This window comes from Scaptodrosophila lebanonensis, unplaced genomic scaffold, assembly GCF_003285725.1.
Source record: "Scaptodrosophila lebanonensis strain 11010-0011.00,11010-0021.00 unplaced genomic scaffold, SlebRS2 tig00001412-arrow-pilon, whole genome shotgun sequence".
Lineage (NCBI taxonomy): Eukaryota > Metazoa > Arthropoda > Insecta > Diptera > Drosophilidae > Scaptodrosophila > Scaptodrosophila lebanonensis.
The window spans coordinates 3699549-3717702 of record NW_022060739.1 but is presented as its reverse complement, the minus strand read 5'-3'; the positions used below and the strand labels follow the sequence as shown (position 1 = coordinate 3717702).

General features: G+C 35.5%; 2 protein-coding genes across 2 annotated transcripts; one reads left to right on the top strand and one right to left on the bottom strand.

Annotated features, from left to right (window-relative positions):
- Window positions 1-1408: 1408 nt before the first annotated feature.
- On the top strand, window positions 1409-7012 carry LOC115631071 (protein yellow). Its single transcript, XM_030527717.1, has 3 exons — window positions 1409-1471; window positions 2873-3151; window positions 5792-7012. The coding sequence occupies exons 2-3, from the start codon at window positions 2893-2895 to the stop codon at window positions 6901-6903; spliced, it is 1371 nt and encodes a 456-aa protein (XP_030383577.1). The 5' UTR covers window positions 1409-1471; window positions 2873-2892; the 3' UTR covers window positions 6904-7012.
- LOC115631072 (degenerin del-1) lies at window positions 7009-9619 on the bottom strand. The gene is made up of 8 exons (XM_030527718.1): window positions 9386-9619; window positions 9178-9331; window positions 8911-9117; window positions 7949-8085; window positions 7672-7802; window positions 7459-7609; window positions 7254-7367; window positions 7009-7193 (listed from the first exon to the last, which is right to left on the bottom strand). The coding sequence occupies exons 1-8, from the start codon at window positions 9617-9619 to the stop codon at window positions 7026-7028; spliced, it is 1296 nt and encodes a 431-aa protein (XP_030383578.1). The 3' UTR covers window positions 7009-7025.
- Between the last annotated feature and the right edge of the window lie 8535 nt (window positions 9620-18154).

Here is an 18154-nt window from a genome sequence, read left to right as displayed (position 1 = left end):
CAGACGGACAGACAGACAGGGCTAGATCGACTCGTCTCGTCATGCTGATCAAGAATATATATACTTTGTGGGGTCTGCCACGCCTCCTTCTGCCTGTTACATTTTTCAGCTCCCGCAAACCTAATATACTCTTGTACATTTCATGTACAGAGTATAAAAATACCGTGCAAATTAGGTGTATATGTATGATTAACAGAATTTGTCGATATATTTAAATACATACGACACGCTGAAGTTTCTAGCAATTAGCCCTTTGTTCTGGTTCGCAGGCGTATCGAATGAAAGGTACTATGTATAACCTTCTGACGTCATCCAAATGAATAAGAAGGTGTCACAGGGTTTTTTTTTTTAATTTTTCATAAAACATTATGTTTGTCAAAGAACAATAAAATATGGTCTGGCTGTAGCTTTATTCGCATAATGTTGTTGCCTTTCTTTTATGCTACAATGCTGCGATGTGGTTTCTGCGGTTGTGGTAAGCAAAAGTCAGAGAAAGCATATTAGAGTACAAATAGTGCGGATGTTGTTTGTTAATTAGGTCAACGAACCCACCGACGTACTGTGTACTCCTTGTCCAGTGAATCTTAGCTGATAATTTCACCCACAGGCCTAACAGAAGTGTAAGGATGACTTAAACATCAATCATTTTTATGGTACAATTTCTAATAACTTTTTGATGACAAAGTATATTTAACTAATAGTGCCCACAACTCAATAAAAATACAATTTTTATATATAGTAAATAAGAAACGAAGGCCCGACTAGCTAGCACTCGTTAATTTAATATTAAGTTTAGTATTAGATACTAGTTTTAATTTGTTAAAATAAAAAAAATAAAATAAATATATAATAAATGAACTTGAAAGTTACAAAAGTAAACGAAAACAAAAATTGAAATAGAAATGCACTTAAAAATAAAATGGGATATCCCTTAATTAACTCATTCAAAGCAGCTTAAAGGTATTAACATTTTGTTTAATTGACTTTCAAATGAATGCGTGGCTTAGCCCACTGTGCAGCGTTGGCGTTTTTTCAGGGGCTTGTCTCGCACAGGGCCGGCCACTTTTCGCAGCACGCCCCCAACCAATAGTTTGTCACACTTCGTTTTTTCCAAACATATTCAAATTATTTTTACGGAGTTCGTAATTGCTGCATGGCATGGTAAGTTGACATAACAAAGAAATGGATAGAAATGTGGTAAGCTTGAGATATGGCTATCAAAATTTGATAGGCTGACTCACTGACTAATTCAAGTTCATTGGAATTAAATGACGCTCACGCGACTTCGACTTCGACGGAGACTGCGACGCTCACTCACAGCTCACACCACCAAACGGCAACTTCCAAAAAGTGTTGGCTTGTTGGAGAGTGCGGAGCTTGTTTGACTTTTAGTTTCATTTTGAGCGTTGCGGGTAACGGTTGGTTTTTAATATTGTTAACGTAATACCTATATTGGAAGACCTATAGAGAGGTGTGTGTATTTATATACTCGTATGTGTGTGTGTAGATCAACTGGTTATGCGCTTAAAGACCGACAGGCGTGTGCTGTTAACATTAGAGGAAGCCCTAAAAGATATTAAGAGCCATGCAAGATTATTACTCAAAACAAAAGACTTAAGACACAAACCTATGGTAGTATATGCCGGCAACAAAGCAAAGTAATATCTCGTTTCTTGATGCCGACACCATCTATTAGTAAATGTGACACCATCTGCTCTTCGACATTCACTTTTGACTTTCAAATCGAAAAACAACTTCACTCTTTAATAGCGCCTTACACCGTTAGGCGCGGCACACACAGTTGAGTAACAGTTTTGCCAATTAAGGCAATTGAACTGTCCATTTATGAGCCGACTCTGATAAATAAGTATGCAATTGGCAAGTTAAAAAACAAGTGCCCAGCCTTAAATTTAACAGAAAGTGAAGTTGACGAACTGTAATAAATTAAAAATTAAACTCTCAGTTAAAATAAACAAGCGCCTAATTAGCTAAAAGCCGTAAACAATATTTAAGCAGGTCGGGCACTTTATGAAAGGAAAATTACAAATTAAAAATGCAAGCCTACACGAATCTGTTGAATTGACGCATTGTGGCTGAAAATCGTATTAAAAATTTGAAAAATAAAGCACACAAAAATGTGGTCATCATAAATTAAATAAATTAGTGTGCACATCGGCAAGTTCAAGAGCAGACAAACAAAAAGCATAACAAGACAAAAAAAAAAAGGTTGACAGATTCATTGAAATGCGTAAGCAGGAGGCTTAAAGCTGAAGAGCTTGAGTTGCCAACAATCGAGACATAAGCACGTCTGACCGTATACCCTACAAGACAAAAGATATTGCAGTCGAAAAATAAAAGTACTTAAGACCACTGCAAACATGTTTAGATCTCTGCTGGTTAGATAATGCCGTTCAAATCCAACAAATTGAAAAAGCGAGTCTTTGAGCGTATAATTTTAATTTATTTGTTTTTTTTTATGTCGTTTTTCTTGGACTGGCAACATAACAAGTTTTTAGCACACTCAGCAATTCTAAGTAGGTTTGTATGTTTTTAAAGAGCGAAGGCTACTTTCAAATTACTAGATGGATAGCCAAGATCTGGCGCGTGAGACGTGAGCGCGCAGTTCTTGAAAAGCTGAATGTGGTTCATTCAATGATGGCTCTTTGTCAAGTGCCACAAGTAATTTTTGTGAATCAGCAGATCAGGCATTGTTTTCGACTGTTATGATTTGGTTTTGGTACGCGAAGGTCGCTTCGATCAATTGCAATTATGGGCCGACTGATTTGCCAGCGCTTTGCCGCAGTGCCACATATTGAGGAAACTCGCTGCATTAATTTAATTGAGCGTCGTTTTATTATTATTTTATTTACAGATATTTGACATCAACACAACATGCTTGCATATTTGGCTCTAACGCTCTGTCTGGGCGTGGCCATGGCCAATAATAATTTGCGTGTGGCCTACGAGTGGCGCGAAATCGACTTCAAATATGAGAGCTATGATCAACGCTGGCAAGCCATTGAGGCTGGCTCATTTAAGCCGGCCAATGTAATACCTTATGGCTTGGAGGTCTATCGCTCGCGTTTGTTTATAACGCTGCCCAGGTGGCGTGCCGGTGTGCCCGCCACTTTGGCCTACCTTGATCTTAATGGTGAGTAAGCAAGCAAACATGCAACCAACTGTTGCATTATTACAGCAGCAGTTAGTGTCTGACTTCTTGACATTTACGAGACTTTAGGTTGCTGCACTGAAAAACATTCAACGAACAACTCTTTTTTTAGTTTGTCATATTTAATTCTTTTAGAAAACCAGTTTATTTTTAAATCGGCAAAAATATCCAGGAAGCGAAAATTCTTTTTGCATTGAGCTCGAATACAAAAAATATATTTAAGCTCTTATTTAAACATTCTCAACGTTCCATTAAAAACTTATTTAGCAACTTTTTAAAAGGAAAACTTATCACCTAATCAAAATTTGTTGTGTTAACGTTCAAGATCAAAAAGTAAACCAACATTTCAAATTATAAAAGTTAAGTAGCCAGGTATTTATCATCTACATAAGATTGTCGGCCTTTTATATCTACAGTTGGTTGGCAAGTCTTACAATTGCTTGACTAATCTAGTTTACTGTTGAATAAGCATTTAATTAGGTATATTTGTGAACAGGCTTGTCTAACATTAGGCATACAAGAGTTAAGTATAAAACAATATGCATATCCACATGTATGTATATGAAAAAAAGCTCACACCAATGCATCTAAAGGAAAATCGAATCGCAAGAGGTATAACAAAAATAATAAGTTTTATCGTTACGTTTTCAAAACACTCCTGGGCAAGCCAGAGCTAAATAGTTGTCAGACGGGAAGGCCTATAGCATTCGAAAAATATATCTGTGATTTAAGAAATTGTTAAACGTTAATATAATGCCAGTAGCTAGTATACCTTTATAAGTACATGCAATATTTTTATATATTTTTTTAATTTTCTCAAGGCAATTAATTTAATTTGTTTTTTTCTTATTTTGAAATTAATTAATTTATTCATTTTAAATATTCAGTTATTTAATGATTCGAATTTATTATTATTAAGTCAACTACAAGTCAACCAAGGGTAGTAGAACTCTTGAGGCAGTTGCTAGAGTCTGAGATTATTAGGCGCGCTAATCCATCAACATCACTAATAATTTAAAATGTATCTTAGGAATATCTCATTCTTTTTCCCATAGTGTGGAGTTAGACCGCTAGTTGTTCGTGCTCGCATTGCATTTGCATAAACCTAATTGTTTTATAGCATTGTTAGTCTTATGCCAACAATGGCAGCTCACTTAGAGCTGCCAGCAAACCACAGGCATTGCACACTGTGTGAAATGCTCGGTACACAAGCATGTGGGATTTATTACTTGAAACGAAAATATTTGCACAAAAACAACTCGCTATTTGTTGATATTTATACATACATATTCAAAACAATCGCGATCTCAAGTGCCTGAACAAGACATTAGGTTCTAGCTCTTGTTATTGTTACTGTGAGTGCTCACACTTCCGTTCGCTTGCGTCATTGGCAATGTATACTATTTAATATTGAAAACTCATTAGCATGCAAGACACAATGCAGGACCTAAGAATATAAATCAGGATAAATTGATATGTGACGAAAATTAATATAAAAATCTTCAAAATTCCAAGCCAAATAAATAATTTCTGCATACATTTTAAATATCAAGCCAAGAGTGTTTGGTGGAATTTAAAATATTGTTGATTTCAGTCACTATTTTTGTGACCACCTATGTCTTGATAGGTATATTCGTACTCGTATACAAATATAGCCAGATATGTAAACAAGGCAAGCATGGATGTGGTTAGTAAACTTTCCAGTACAGTTTGAACTTGTGTGAGGCTAAAAAATAATTGCGCTCCGTACATAAATCAAATTCAGCGCGCCAATTTAATGAGCAAAAGTCTGAGTGGTCAAGCGGTTCTGACCAAAAAATGTGCTCGGCAATATCAATGAGCTGCCTGTATTACCTGCCGCAATGAATCAGTTGGGTTAATACGTAGTACACAGTTTGTCATGGCATATGCTAATTAGCTGAGGTGAAACGTTAATGGTGCTGCTGATGACGCTACAACAGCAGCACATCAATACACAGAATCTATAAGTAACAATCTGTAAGATCAATCAATGTGCCAGTGGAAAATGGCTTGGAACCAGCCAAAGATATTGATTGAATGAAATAGGAGCAAGGTCGGGGTCACCATAAGTTAAAGCAACACCTTTTAGTTAGCCCAAAATGATTTGCGTTGAAAGTCCCAACCAATTTGAGCTTTTCTGGAACAGATGACGCTACAACAGCAGCACTTCAATAAACAGAATCTATAAGTAACAATCTGCAAGATCAATCAAAGGAAATCAATCAGTTGAAATTGTCTTGGATCCAAACAAAGATATTGATTGAATGAAATAGAAGCAAGGTCGGGGTCACCATAAGTTAAAGCAACAACTTTTAGTTAGCCCGAAATGATTTTAGTTAAATTTCCAACCAATTTGCAGTGGATAAGCGATTCCGGAGCAGGGTAGCTGGTTATATTAAAATTTGCCTTTGAGGATGGATTAAGGATAAGGCAGTAGCGCTATAACAAAGCCGCAACCAACAGCAAGCTGCAGAGTATATGAAAAATTAATGAATATCTACACATTTAAATCTCAGGTCGCTTTTATTACAGATTTTGTTCTTAAGCTGTTTAAAAAAATGTTCCTTCCATTTATTTAATTTACCTCCATTTCTCTTTCAGATACGAGTACACAAACGCCTGCGCTGACTCCTTTCCTCAACTGGCAGTCGCAAAGCTTAAGTGAAGAGAATCCAGAGCTTGTTTCAACTTTCCGCGTTCGGGCCGATCGTTGCGGTCGCCTGTGGGTGCTAGACTCGCGTATTTCCAGTGTTCTGGAGCAAACTAAACTATATGGCCCGGCACAGCTGCTCATCTACGATCTGCACAATGACAATCTGCTGCGTCGTCATGTGTTCCCAGCTGAACAGATGAAACAGAACTCGTTCTTTGCCAATCTAGCTGTGGAGGGTCATGACTGTGAGAACACGTATGCATATGCTGCTGACTTGGGCAGTCCTGGACTGGTTGTTTATTCATGGCGGGACCAGGAGTCTTGGCGCGTGCAGCATCACTTCTTCCATCCAGATCCCATGGCTGGCAACTTTAGCATCAATGGCATTGAGTTTCAATGGGACGATGGGCTTTATGGATTGGCCTTGTCTAAGCCAGAGACTTCAGGCTTTTCCACACTCTATTTCCACCCACTTACCTCATCTATGGAGTTTTCGGTGAACACGTCTGTGTTGCGCAACAAGACTCTGGCCACTTCGGGTCAAATATATCGTGAGTTCAAGGTGTTGGGCTCACGCGGTACAAATGGTCAGGCAGGTGCACAGTTTTTGGATCAAGAGACGGGAGTACTCTTCTATACGCTGCCCAATATGAATGCAGTGGACTGCTGGAAGACTTCGGACGGAATGTATACGGAAAAGCAACGGGGCCGTGTCTATATGGACGATAAGACTATGGTGTTCCCCAGCGATATCAAGGTGGATGATAAGCACAATCTCTGGGTGCTGTCCAATCAGCTGCAGGAATATATCTATGATGAGCTCTATCCGGGCTCTGTTAACTTTCGCATACTAACGGGTAGCGTGCAGGAGGCTATAAAAAATACGGCATGCGATACAAAGGCCAAGCCATTCCCAGAACTGATTAACAAGTTAGGCGATATATTGAACCCAGTTACAAATACGAAAGCTGCTGGTTCGGGACCACGTTCCGCAGCCTCCACCTACAGTCTAAGTGCCGCGCTCATTTCCTGCCTTTTGCTATTTGCCAGACTAGCGTAGACTTCAAGTTATTTCTGAGTTTCTTCTTAATAGTATTAAGTTACTTAGTTCTGGATCTTTCCATTAGTTTGTATAATAAAATAATAATAATAAATTTATTGAACAATAAGTGTTTTTAAAGTTTAGTACTTGGGTAATTTTTTCGCTTCAATCTTATATATGGCTGCCACATCCGCGGTGTCTTCGCTGCGCTGAGACTCGTTCTCTCCCTCCTCGACCTGCTCCTCGTTTCGTTTTTCTTCCTGCTTTTGCAGGCGTTTGATGAAACCGCCGCAGAAGAACAACGTCATCTGCAAATAGTAGATTAATTAAATTCAAAATAATTTAGTAACTAATAAACTTAATATTACGTGTTCCAGTATGCCAATTAGACCCAGCACCGACAGACCTAATAGAAAGCCCAGAGAGCCACCAACATCGGCGATAAATTGTGTAGTGTCGTAGCTGGGACGTTCTTCAAACATCTGTCAATATATATATATATATATATATATATTAATAATATGTACAGGCAATTACAATAAAATTAGTTATCAGTCTGTTTACAACTCGTACCGATATCAGCTTGGTTGTGTAGTAGATATAGACCAGTGTACGTGGTTCTGGTTGTATAAATGCTTTTCGATTTTGTATGTAGGTGGAGTAGATGCGTGACTCACAGGGTTGCAGACAATCAGTATTGAAATCATCCTCGGCATCATAGACGCTGAAAGTAATAACACCTGAATGTATATATCATTATGAAAACATCGACAAGATTTATGTTACTTTTTGTACGACGATATCAAATTACGCATGGAATTGGTATCATTGCAGGGCTCGTGCAGAATTTCCTGCATCCAGGGACCAGAGCAATTGGTTTCCTCCGCTAAATCGTGCCAAATGCAAAGCTCACCGCACTACAAGGCAGAAAACAATAGAATTAGAGGATACTTAAGGAAATCTACTATGTATACAAAGTCTAAAGAAAGTTATAAATAGGATGAATGAAAGATAATCAGAAATTGAAAAATTATTGAGAGTCCTTTAGTAGAACGCTGGTTACCTTTAAATCGCTGTAGCCTTCCTCGTTAGAACATGTGTTCACATTTGAGAAATGCTGGCTCTGCAGTTTAATTTCAATTTCTTCGCTAATGCTTGCAAACACATATTCAACGCGTCCCGATCCCTTCATATTAATCTCTGAAAGATAAATGCTTTAGATAGAATTTACTAAAAAGTGAAAGTAGTTAGAAATAATTTTCAATTATAGATACATAGAATTTAGTAATATTCCTTTCCGTTTCAATACGACCATTCCCTTGAGGTTTAATTTTAAATGTACGCCAGCAAATTTTCTAATATCCGCCCATAGCAGAATTAAAAGTAATAATAATTGTGGGCCAATAATTTTTCTTCAAATCGACCGAATTGGTATGAAATTTAAAACTAAAGCAGACAATTAAATTATTGTGCAAAGTTTGGTTTATGTACTTTTGGCATTATGAAAAAAATTTAAGAAATTCAGCAGTGGGAGATGGGGGGAGAGAAAATAAAAAAAACTCGTGTAGCCTGAGGATAAGGGGTGTCTACATACCAAGTTTGCTCAATGTGGGCTTAGTCGTTTCCGAAGGGAAGGCGTTCATACAGACAGACGGTAAAAAATAAATAAAAAATATAAAAAATATAGTACCTTATGGGGTCGGAGATGATTCCTTTACTCTTTTACATCTTTTACATAAATTATAAAAAGTGCAGTGTGAAACAATTTTACATTCCTGAATGAGAGCACAGTTCATTTATTTTTGAATCTTAAGAATTAAGAACACTAAAATATTCAATTTTATTGATTTTCAATTGTACCTGAAGGCCGAAACAATTTTAAATTCCTGAATGAGAGCACAGTTCATTTGTTTTTGAATCTTTTCACCGGTTATGAATTTAAGAACACTAAAATATTCCATTTTATTGATTTTCAATTGTAGGTCCGTAGGTCCAATTGATTGGTATTGTAATCTTGTGACTTACCCGTAAAATTGTCACGCTTATCGTGTATAAAGATATGCCAGCCGGGTCCTGATATATAATCCACATCGCTTGTTGCTGTTTTGTCTATGTTGTGCTCCAGGAGCAGGGAATAGCCAACTGACTTGGAAACACGTTTCATAGGTGCTTTAGGTCGCAGTGTAAAACAGCGACCCATATAAAATTGTAGACTGCTGTCGATATCCACATCTGGCAAATAACTTTGCAAGCTCAATAGAAAGGAGTGTGAATTCCTATGATTTTACTTACTATAATCGTAGCCATTAAGTCCGTACATAATAAAGGTTTCTTCCTTGCTGTAGGTACCATTTTCAAAAAACTCTTTTAATTCCACTTCACCAAAAGGATAGTCTTGCCAACATGTTGCATATCTAGGATGTGGACAGTAACCATGTGATATTTCCTGAAATAATGATTCAGTATCAAGCACGTTTTTATCGAAGTTTCAAGGACCTACTCCTAAAACGTCCTCTCTATACGGCGGATCGCGACAAATCGTGATTGCGGGCATTTCTATAGTCTCGTTCACATTATAATACGAATGCGTGGATATGGGCGGATGATTAAGCTTTGAAAAACATTCGTATAACTGTACAATGACAATTATGCAACAAACGAATAGCACCAAATATCGTATGAGCTTGGCAGGATCTCTGAGCAGCCAGGCACGTAGCTCCGACCAATATCCCATTTCGCTGAACTGGACGCGGTAAAAAGTGAAACTGTAGTGAATGTCAATGTTACAACAGAGAGTATTCATTCCATCAACACACCACCAGCGTTTTTAATTATGCAGTTTGCACAAATTCTCACAGTTGGTCAAGATAAGTTAATATTGATTTATGAGCCATGGACTGCTACATGCCCGATAAACGCCAGGTATAGGGATTTTTGTTTGCGTATCGTCTGTATTGGAGTTAGTAACTACAACTAAATGGGCTTATCGAAACGTGTAGCGAACACAAAAGTTACAACCAGATTATGGCTTTGTTTTCGCATGCTTTCTGCAGATTACTAAGTATATAACGTTCATAGCGTAAAATTGCCGAAACATGTTGTTTATAATTCCGTTTATGGGCATGAGTACGTGCAACTAAGGATAGATATACATATCTGGCAATAAAGCTGCAGTTGAAATCAGCGTTTCCCAAAATGTTGTGGGTGGCTTACGGTTTTATGAATTGAAACGCTCCAATTTACAGCCTCTTGCAAATCATATTAGTCAAAAGTGAATATGAACTTAAAGCGCATCTATTTATTTATCAAATTTGGTTCATATTGCTTAACATATGATGATACAAAAAATACTTACATATATTCGAAACTAAAAGCAATGTGATTGAAGATTCATAAAATGTTTTAATGCAAGCAATATACAAGTAGAATGCACTAGAGCTAAGAAACGGATTAATCCAGAGAGACCTATCGAGCCTCATACAGACTTATCGTGCATTTGTAATTAGGAAATTTAAAAACTATAAAAATTGTTGCTTGAAATACTCAACAAAAGCATTTAAAGCTTAAGTAACACTTAAATATCTATACTCCATGATTTGCGTTTCTTGATTATACATTTTTTAGACAAACTATTGTATGTTAGGAATCTGTATGGCGATTAACCTTTATGGGGCTAATAGATTCAATTTCATATTTTTTAGTTCTTATTAAAATGTTGCCTTAATAATTTTCATAAATTATAATATATATTAATTTTCGGATTCTTTTAAATATTCCTTTAGAGTTTATCATTTATCACATTTCGAAGGTCTTGTTGTCTTTACTTAAATAGTAACACAAATAAATTATTTATAAATGCGCACATTATTTACTAAAAATATGTTCCTGATTCGGAATTATAAATAAAGATTGTTCTGAATAATTCCCTAACATTTCTATGAAAGATGGACATGGAATACAAATAAGATTATGCAGCATACTTTTAGGGTTGTTGCTGAGTAAGCTAGGTTTGGGAAACCCTTTTGTGTTTTAACTTTGTTAAAAAGCAACCGAATTAAAAGCAAGATTGTATAGTATCTATGATCACAACAGCAAATTGGTTTATCGAGTAATAGAGATTTTTTAATTCTATTCAAATATCCTGAATACTAACATGGGAATTAAATGTATAATATAAAACCAGCATTGTTAGTTGAACATTTATTCGCACATTAGTCAATAAATGTGTAATGTAACTATTGGTCTATATCTTAAAAGAGTTAATAAATAATTGAATTTAGTATGAAAGTCTTTTAAAATAAAACCGGGAATAGGTTTTCTTCGTTAGTTAATAAGTTATTAAAGTTAAACGTTTTTTAAATAGAGACTGGGAACAGCTTTTCTTCGGCTGTACAAAAAAGACTAATATACATAGATGTAATATGTTTATTGCGACCACTCAGTTCTTTAAATTACTTATGTTTATTTCATCTTAATAGTAAATGAATAACAATTTCCAACCCGACTGCAGAACTGTAGATGCAGTTATGTATTTAAATTCATGAGTTGCGAGTATGAGCAATGGCCTTTGGTTCTTGCTCAAGTGTATGTATATTATTCTGTGTAATTGCTTTGCTAAATAAATGAATGAAAGTCTATAAAGTGTGTTGTGGCTACCGTTCGCGAAATCCATCATCATTATTTAAAATGCTTGGGAATGACTGAATTGACCTTATGTCTTAAACAAAAACAGCTTAGCTGTCAGTACACCTATGTGGGATAAATGTTCATATAACCCAGCCATTAGCTCTTTAAGCCATTAGAGTACATAATATACTAATGTATATTCGTATATGTATGTATGTACGAGTACATATTGCATATAGAGATTTTCAACAAGAAAATTAGTGAAAACAAATGAAATCAAGGCAAACCATTTGAATGTGTGTGGTGGGTCCAGTTGTGGGAACAGCCGTATAAATTCCTCAGTTGTGACGTTGGAAAGTCAGCACAGAATTGAGTGCGAGCCACTACATAGGTTATATGTATGTATACTCATATATACATATATCTTTGTATATATATACATGTGTCTATGATTATATAGATAGATAGATAGATAGATAGGTGCTTGTATGTGTTCGGCTAAAGCAAAAAACTAATAAACAAAAAGAAACTTGTTACTAAAAATAGCATAGATTGAAACATTTTGAGAAAAAGAATAACAACAACAACACCAATACACATGGACGTGTTGACGAGCAAGAAGCAAAAAGTTTTCTTTACTTTTGAGCCAAAGCCAGAACGGCAGATACAGATACATATGCAGCACCGATACCAGAGGCAGAAGCAGACCATTTGACGAACTGCTTGTCTTTACTCAGCTGCCCATTGCTAAAGACACAACGGATTTTGCACGCCAGCTTATAGAGATATAGGAGAGAGAGAAAGAGTGTGAGAGAGAGAGAGAGAGAGAAAGAGTGTGTATATCTAGTAAATTTTAGATATAAGAAATTTGAAATAGCCACAGGCACGCCACATACACGGTACAAGCAATGCCTGCTGCCACGTATTTGTGTGAACTTCTTCGCAACTAAATAGCTTTTGTTTTAATTTTAGCACACAGCCGTGTCTATATTAAACGCATATGAATGTTATTTAGATATTTGGTATATAAAGCACTCTATGTGCTATCCATACTATAACACACACACACACCAACACACACCAACACACACCAACACACACTCTCACACATAAACATTTTGTTTATAACTCGGCCCAGCATCCATGCCCATCCACACCACTGAATAGAAGTGCTTATTTTATGGAGCGTTCTGGCCCAATACATGACCCATATAGGCTGTTATACATACAGAAAATGTCTTTTACCTGGGCCCCCGTTTTTCTAAAGTTTTCTCCGTCTGTTTCTTTTGGAGTATCGAGAATGTTTTATAAATACATTTTTAGCATATTACGCTGTACATGTACATGGGTATATGATAATAAATTTAGTGAAAAATATTTTTTTTTGCAGTATATACTGAGTCATTTAAATATTGTCTATAGCTGCTGCCTGTGATTAATAAATGTACGCAGAGGCGTCGTCAGCAGGTGCAGGCATATGCGTTACACCTGTGTGGAAATTTTTGTAATTTTTTGCCGCCCATTGGTTCTAATTTCTCTGCGTTGCAAAATAATCATTTTATTTTTCATTTTCACTCATCATTAATAAATGTCTGGCTGTCCAATACGTATAGACATCGATTATTGAATTTTTGTGCATTTATCTATAAACATACATATACACGTATATACTTATGTAAGTCTATATGCACTCGTACCTGCAATATTATGTGCAAATGGTGTGTGTAAATAATTTTGGCCGACTTGCTATACTCGCGAACGGCGGCTGGCTATAATGTAGCCAACTTAATTGGGTGACAAATGCTTACAGAAATAATTTTAATGCTCCACACATCAATGACTAATATTAAATGATTCGATTTTATTGGCCAATTTATAAGCAATGCACATATAGTACATACTTATACATATAGTGTATGCATTTGAAGATATTTGAATTATGTGCGTGCGCTTTTCAATTGAGCCAGAGCCATTTATCATTAATGTCTAGCACTATGTCTGAGTTGAGCTGGACGTATCATTAAAAATTTCAGGAAATTCTCGAGACTTTCATGAATATTGAAAATACAGTAAGACATTGATTGTGTCATATATATTTCTATTCAATTCTCTTAATTGGCCTAAAGATTGTTGTAGTAGAATAACCTAATATTATTGTTATTTTTAAAGACTTTTGACTTCTGACTTCTGCTGCTTGGTTTGGGTGGCCAGGCTGCTAAGCTACTGGCGTACTTTTTTTTAAAATAATAGTCGACCATTAAAACAGACTACTTGACAGTTTTCTCGCCTGAGCACAAGTTTCTACGATGCTCTTTTTTTTGTTAATTAAACATGATGGATGGAAGAATAGCGGCTTCGTCCAGGGTCCTGCTGTTTGACAATATAAGCACATTATCTTCCCCTAACGCGTATTCTATGTGTACCACAAAATAATTGCAAAATATGGCCCCTTTTTTGGTGCAATATATATTATTATTAAGATTATTATATCCAAAGAGAGGACTATCCGCTGTGAAATAACATACAAGTAGTTTAGGTTTTTTTTAATGCATTTTAAATATGACCTTTCTCTTTCCCTGCTCTTTCCCAATAAACTGTGCACACATTTTTTATCAAGCTAAATCGTTCAGTAAGTTTGACTTAAATAAGCTTCTCAAGTTATATTTAACATCATATTTTTTAAAGTAATATTTTGTTACTAATCGTTAAAGTAAGTTAAGTAAGAAAATGAAATCAAATTTCCACACCCTTAAACATGTAAAAAAAAGCAGGCCTAAAGTTGATAATTTTTAATTTATTGTAATTAAGAACATGATTTTTTTGTAATCCTCTCATATTCGGCCAATTATTTTCAAAAGTCTGGGGTGTTATTAAAAATAAAAGAATCGTTTAATGCCATTAAACACCACTAGATAAGATAAGACGTATCTAAAAAATGAATAGAATTTAATAAGCGCGCCGATCTTCGTATACCCTGTACTAGCTTTTTTCGTATCATAGTTAAATAAAATGAATTTGTTGCACCAACTGTTCCCATTCAATATAAATTTGGTTTACACCCATTTTAATGTTACTTCTTGAGATATTTTGAAAATCGTTTCAATACCAAATTTCGTTAAGATATTTTCATTAATAAAAAAAGTTTTGGGTATTTATAGCGACTAATGGCTGCCATGTGATATATTGCACTAATTCTGATGAAACTGCATATTATAATAAGGTATTATATAACTCTTAAAAATACAAAGGGACCTAAAATTATTAAATGTCATGAAATAAAAGAAATGATAGCCAGTTTCAACATCAATAACTCATATTTATAGATGCAGAAGAGCTTAAATAAATGTTCAACCAGGAACAATATGTTATATTTTATAAATGTCTTTTTGAATTTTCTAATCGAAAATAATATAATTTCTTGGCATCCCATTGATTTAATGAACATTTTTCGCATTCCGGCGACTCAGTTTCTTTTCAACTAAATTAGGAGTAATCTGTCATTTTTGATGCAGAATATGTGGCATTTGGCAAATAGTTCTCGTCCTTATCGTATCAGATTTAAAATTTATGATGGACAGCTGTAAAAGCTCCTAAAAATGTTTCCTTGTTAATTTTATAAGCATTTTATTGTTCTGCAGACAATAGAACCGGATACTGGGCGCGCTAGAAAGCCTTTAAGTGGATGCCCCATTGTCAAAGTCTTACATAAAACATGTCGCAATTCAGGAAGTATTCATTCAATTTGTCATTTTAACGTTATTTACGGGAGAGCGCACAGCATGCAGCAGAGTCCGCCACATCGGTGCTATACCATATACCTGGTAACAGATTTGCGCAAGCCAGCGCAAGACCGAAAAGTATTTTACCCGAAATTATTCGCAATGAAAATGTGCGATTTTCACGAAAAATGCATTTGTGAGGAGCGCGCACGAGAGATGCGCCAGAGTGTGCGACGTTGACCGACGCCGTGGCTGACGATGGATATTTTTATATCGACAATTTGGATAAGTTCCAATGCATTTAGACTAGAGTTATCTATAGAATATGTATTTTGGTCACGGTTGCCACTTTTTAAATATTTTATGTACCAAGTGATGATACAATTCAGTAGCGATTTTGCGACACTTTCGAGAATGTTCGGCAATAAGTCACTGATTTATGAGGGGGGGTTTTAAGTAAGCAAAAGAATAGCTTAACAACAAATTGGAATATCTTTATATGCACTAGCAAAAGATTTACCTTGTTGCCTAGGCAGGACTTAGCCCATGAAGTTCAGTAAAGTGAAATAAAAACATCATAAGTTAATTAATTTGTAATGATTAGATCGAAATCAGAATTGAAATATAATTGAAAGTGTCTTTAACATAACAAATAAAAAGGAGGAGTACAGGGACATATCAGTCGAAGTTAGTTAAGAGTCTTTCATTGTACAACTATCAAAGTTCCAGTATTGGAAGTAAATTGATTTTGCACAAGAGAACGTTATAGCACAAAACAAAAACGATTGCCTTATATGTGTTGTTAAAACTAGAATTTTCTGTACATACAATATATATTTAAAAATTTAAAGGTATTTGTCGCTATTTATGTTATTGTTCAACAAAAAACAAATCATTTTTTTAGAAAAGGCGTTTTAGCAGATTCGTAATAAAAATATTACTTAATTAATCCAAAAACTTAATCAATATTTTGAAAAGTTATGCCTCAATAGGTACTTAATTCATTTAATTTAAATAGCTTTGAAAATTGGGTTAAAACTACGTCTTTGAAATATCAGCCAAATGTAGATTTTGACACTATTTATGGCAGCTCTAAATAAATGTATAATGAATGAATTTATAAAGCATAATTATTTAAATCTATATAGTTTGTGTTCGCCAGTGATCGTGCCGTTTCGGCTGAAAAAAATCCGGGCCCTGCCCAGCTCTACATAGTATGAACACAAGGAACTCGAAGAATAAATATTAGAACTAGAATCTTCAAACATGTGTTAGTTATTTTTTTATTTTTTATTTATTATTATTTCATTAACAAAACCTGGCTTGTCGACATAAATTAAAAAATGTACAATACGCTATAATTTCAACTTAAACTGTAAGAAAGTCGAAAAAATAGTCTAGGAAGTCGAGAAAATTCTGCAACCCAGCTATAACTCGCACAATTCTAAAATGTGTTCTCCAAATTTGGAAATGTTTTGTACACATAAGGCTAAAATCAAAACCGATTTAAATGTATGCAATTGAAAAGATTGATATTTATTGTTGGTATTAAGTATTAATAATTTTAAAATTGAATACCTAATTATTAATGCTATTCATATTTCATATATACTCTTGCATTGTGTTTGGGTTTTTTTTACTTCACCATCAAGGTTCATCCATGATATATAGCAAATCTGTTTTTCTGAACATCAATGTGACGGTATCTTATGGTCATGAAGGCAACTTGCTCCCGACTATTGCAGAACTCCTTCTTTCTTTCCTAGTTGTTCTCATTAGCCGCCTAACTAATTTTATGAGCATGCAGAATATTTTTCTCTGTTCTGTGTGCCATTTCTTTTCCCATATGCCACATGCGAATCGTTTCGAATGCCATTTAGTGTGTCTTGGCATGCGTGTGCATGCATTGCTGGCGTCGAGGGGCGTGGGGGTAGGGGCAGGCGCAGGGGTTGGTGGTATACATTGGTAGTATGTAAATACTCATGCTAGCTACCTACATACTAATACTACATACTATCCGAGTACATCAACGACAGCAGCTGAAATAGCCCATTGCTTGCAATAATTGTTGCTGTTGGCTGTTGGTGCCCCATGTGTCCCACACCCGCCCAGAAATCTCTATGGGACTATGCCAAACATCTTGACACTAAAATGCAAAATTGCTTTGCGTCAATGACTCAAAACAGAAAATCTTCTCTTTATTTTCAATTTTCGTGCAAAAAGAAGAACAGCACAATAAAGAAAATAAATTAGAACACGAGCACACATTACGAGTGTACGAGTGTATATGGCTTTGATTTGCTTTGAGATACATTTTTACTGCCGCTGTTAATGGTACTTGAATTGGCCAGGACTCGGCATACTTGTAGCTATATCTTTAACACGATCTGTTGCAGAATGGCTGCAAAGATGAACCGAAATCATCCATGCTAAGCCTCATACTAATACCACACATTATAGGTATATTATTTATGGCCACTAAATGCCTTTGTTCGCCGCCTAAAGCATGTATAGAGCCATCAAATACCTACTATATAACTATATGGGTAACTTATTGCCTGCTTGCATAAAACTTTTGTCAAAACACACATATTTTTCATGCAAAAGATTTTCGATGAGATTTCAAATTTGTGCAAATTTTTCTTCAAATAGTATTCGATGTGTTGCTTTTGCTGTTGTTGCTGTTTCATTTGCCTTTTGGCTTTAGCGTGAAATTCTTTTTGACAATGTCCGAGATTGTGTTTCAGCAGGGCACACACATTCGTGTCCGAATAGGTTTTTCAATAATAATTTAACGAATACACGCCAACCATTTTATAAAATCTGCCGCTGGGCTTTTCATGGCAAGCCAAAAAATATGTTTTCGAAAAATAAAAGAAAGAGAAAATAAAAGCAAAGCATTTCTGAATTTTTCGCGTTTTGGT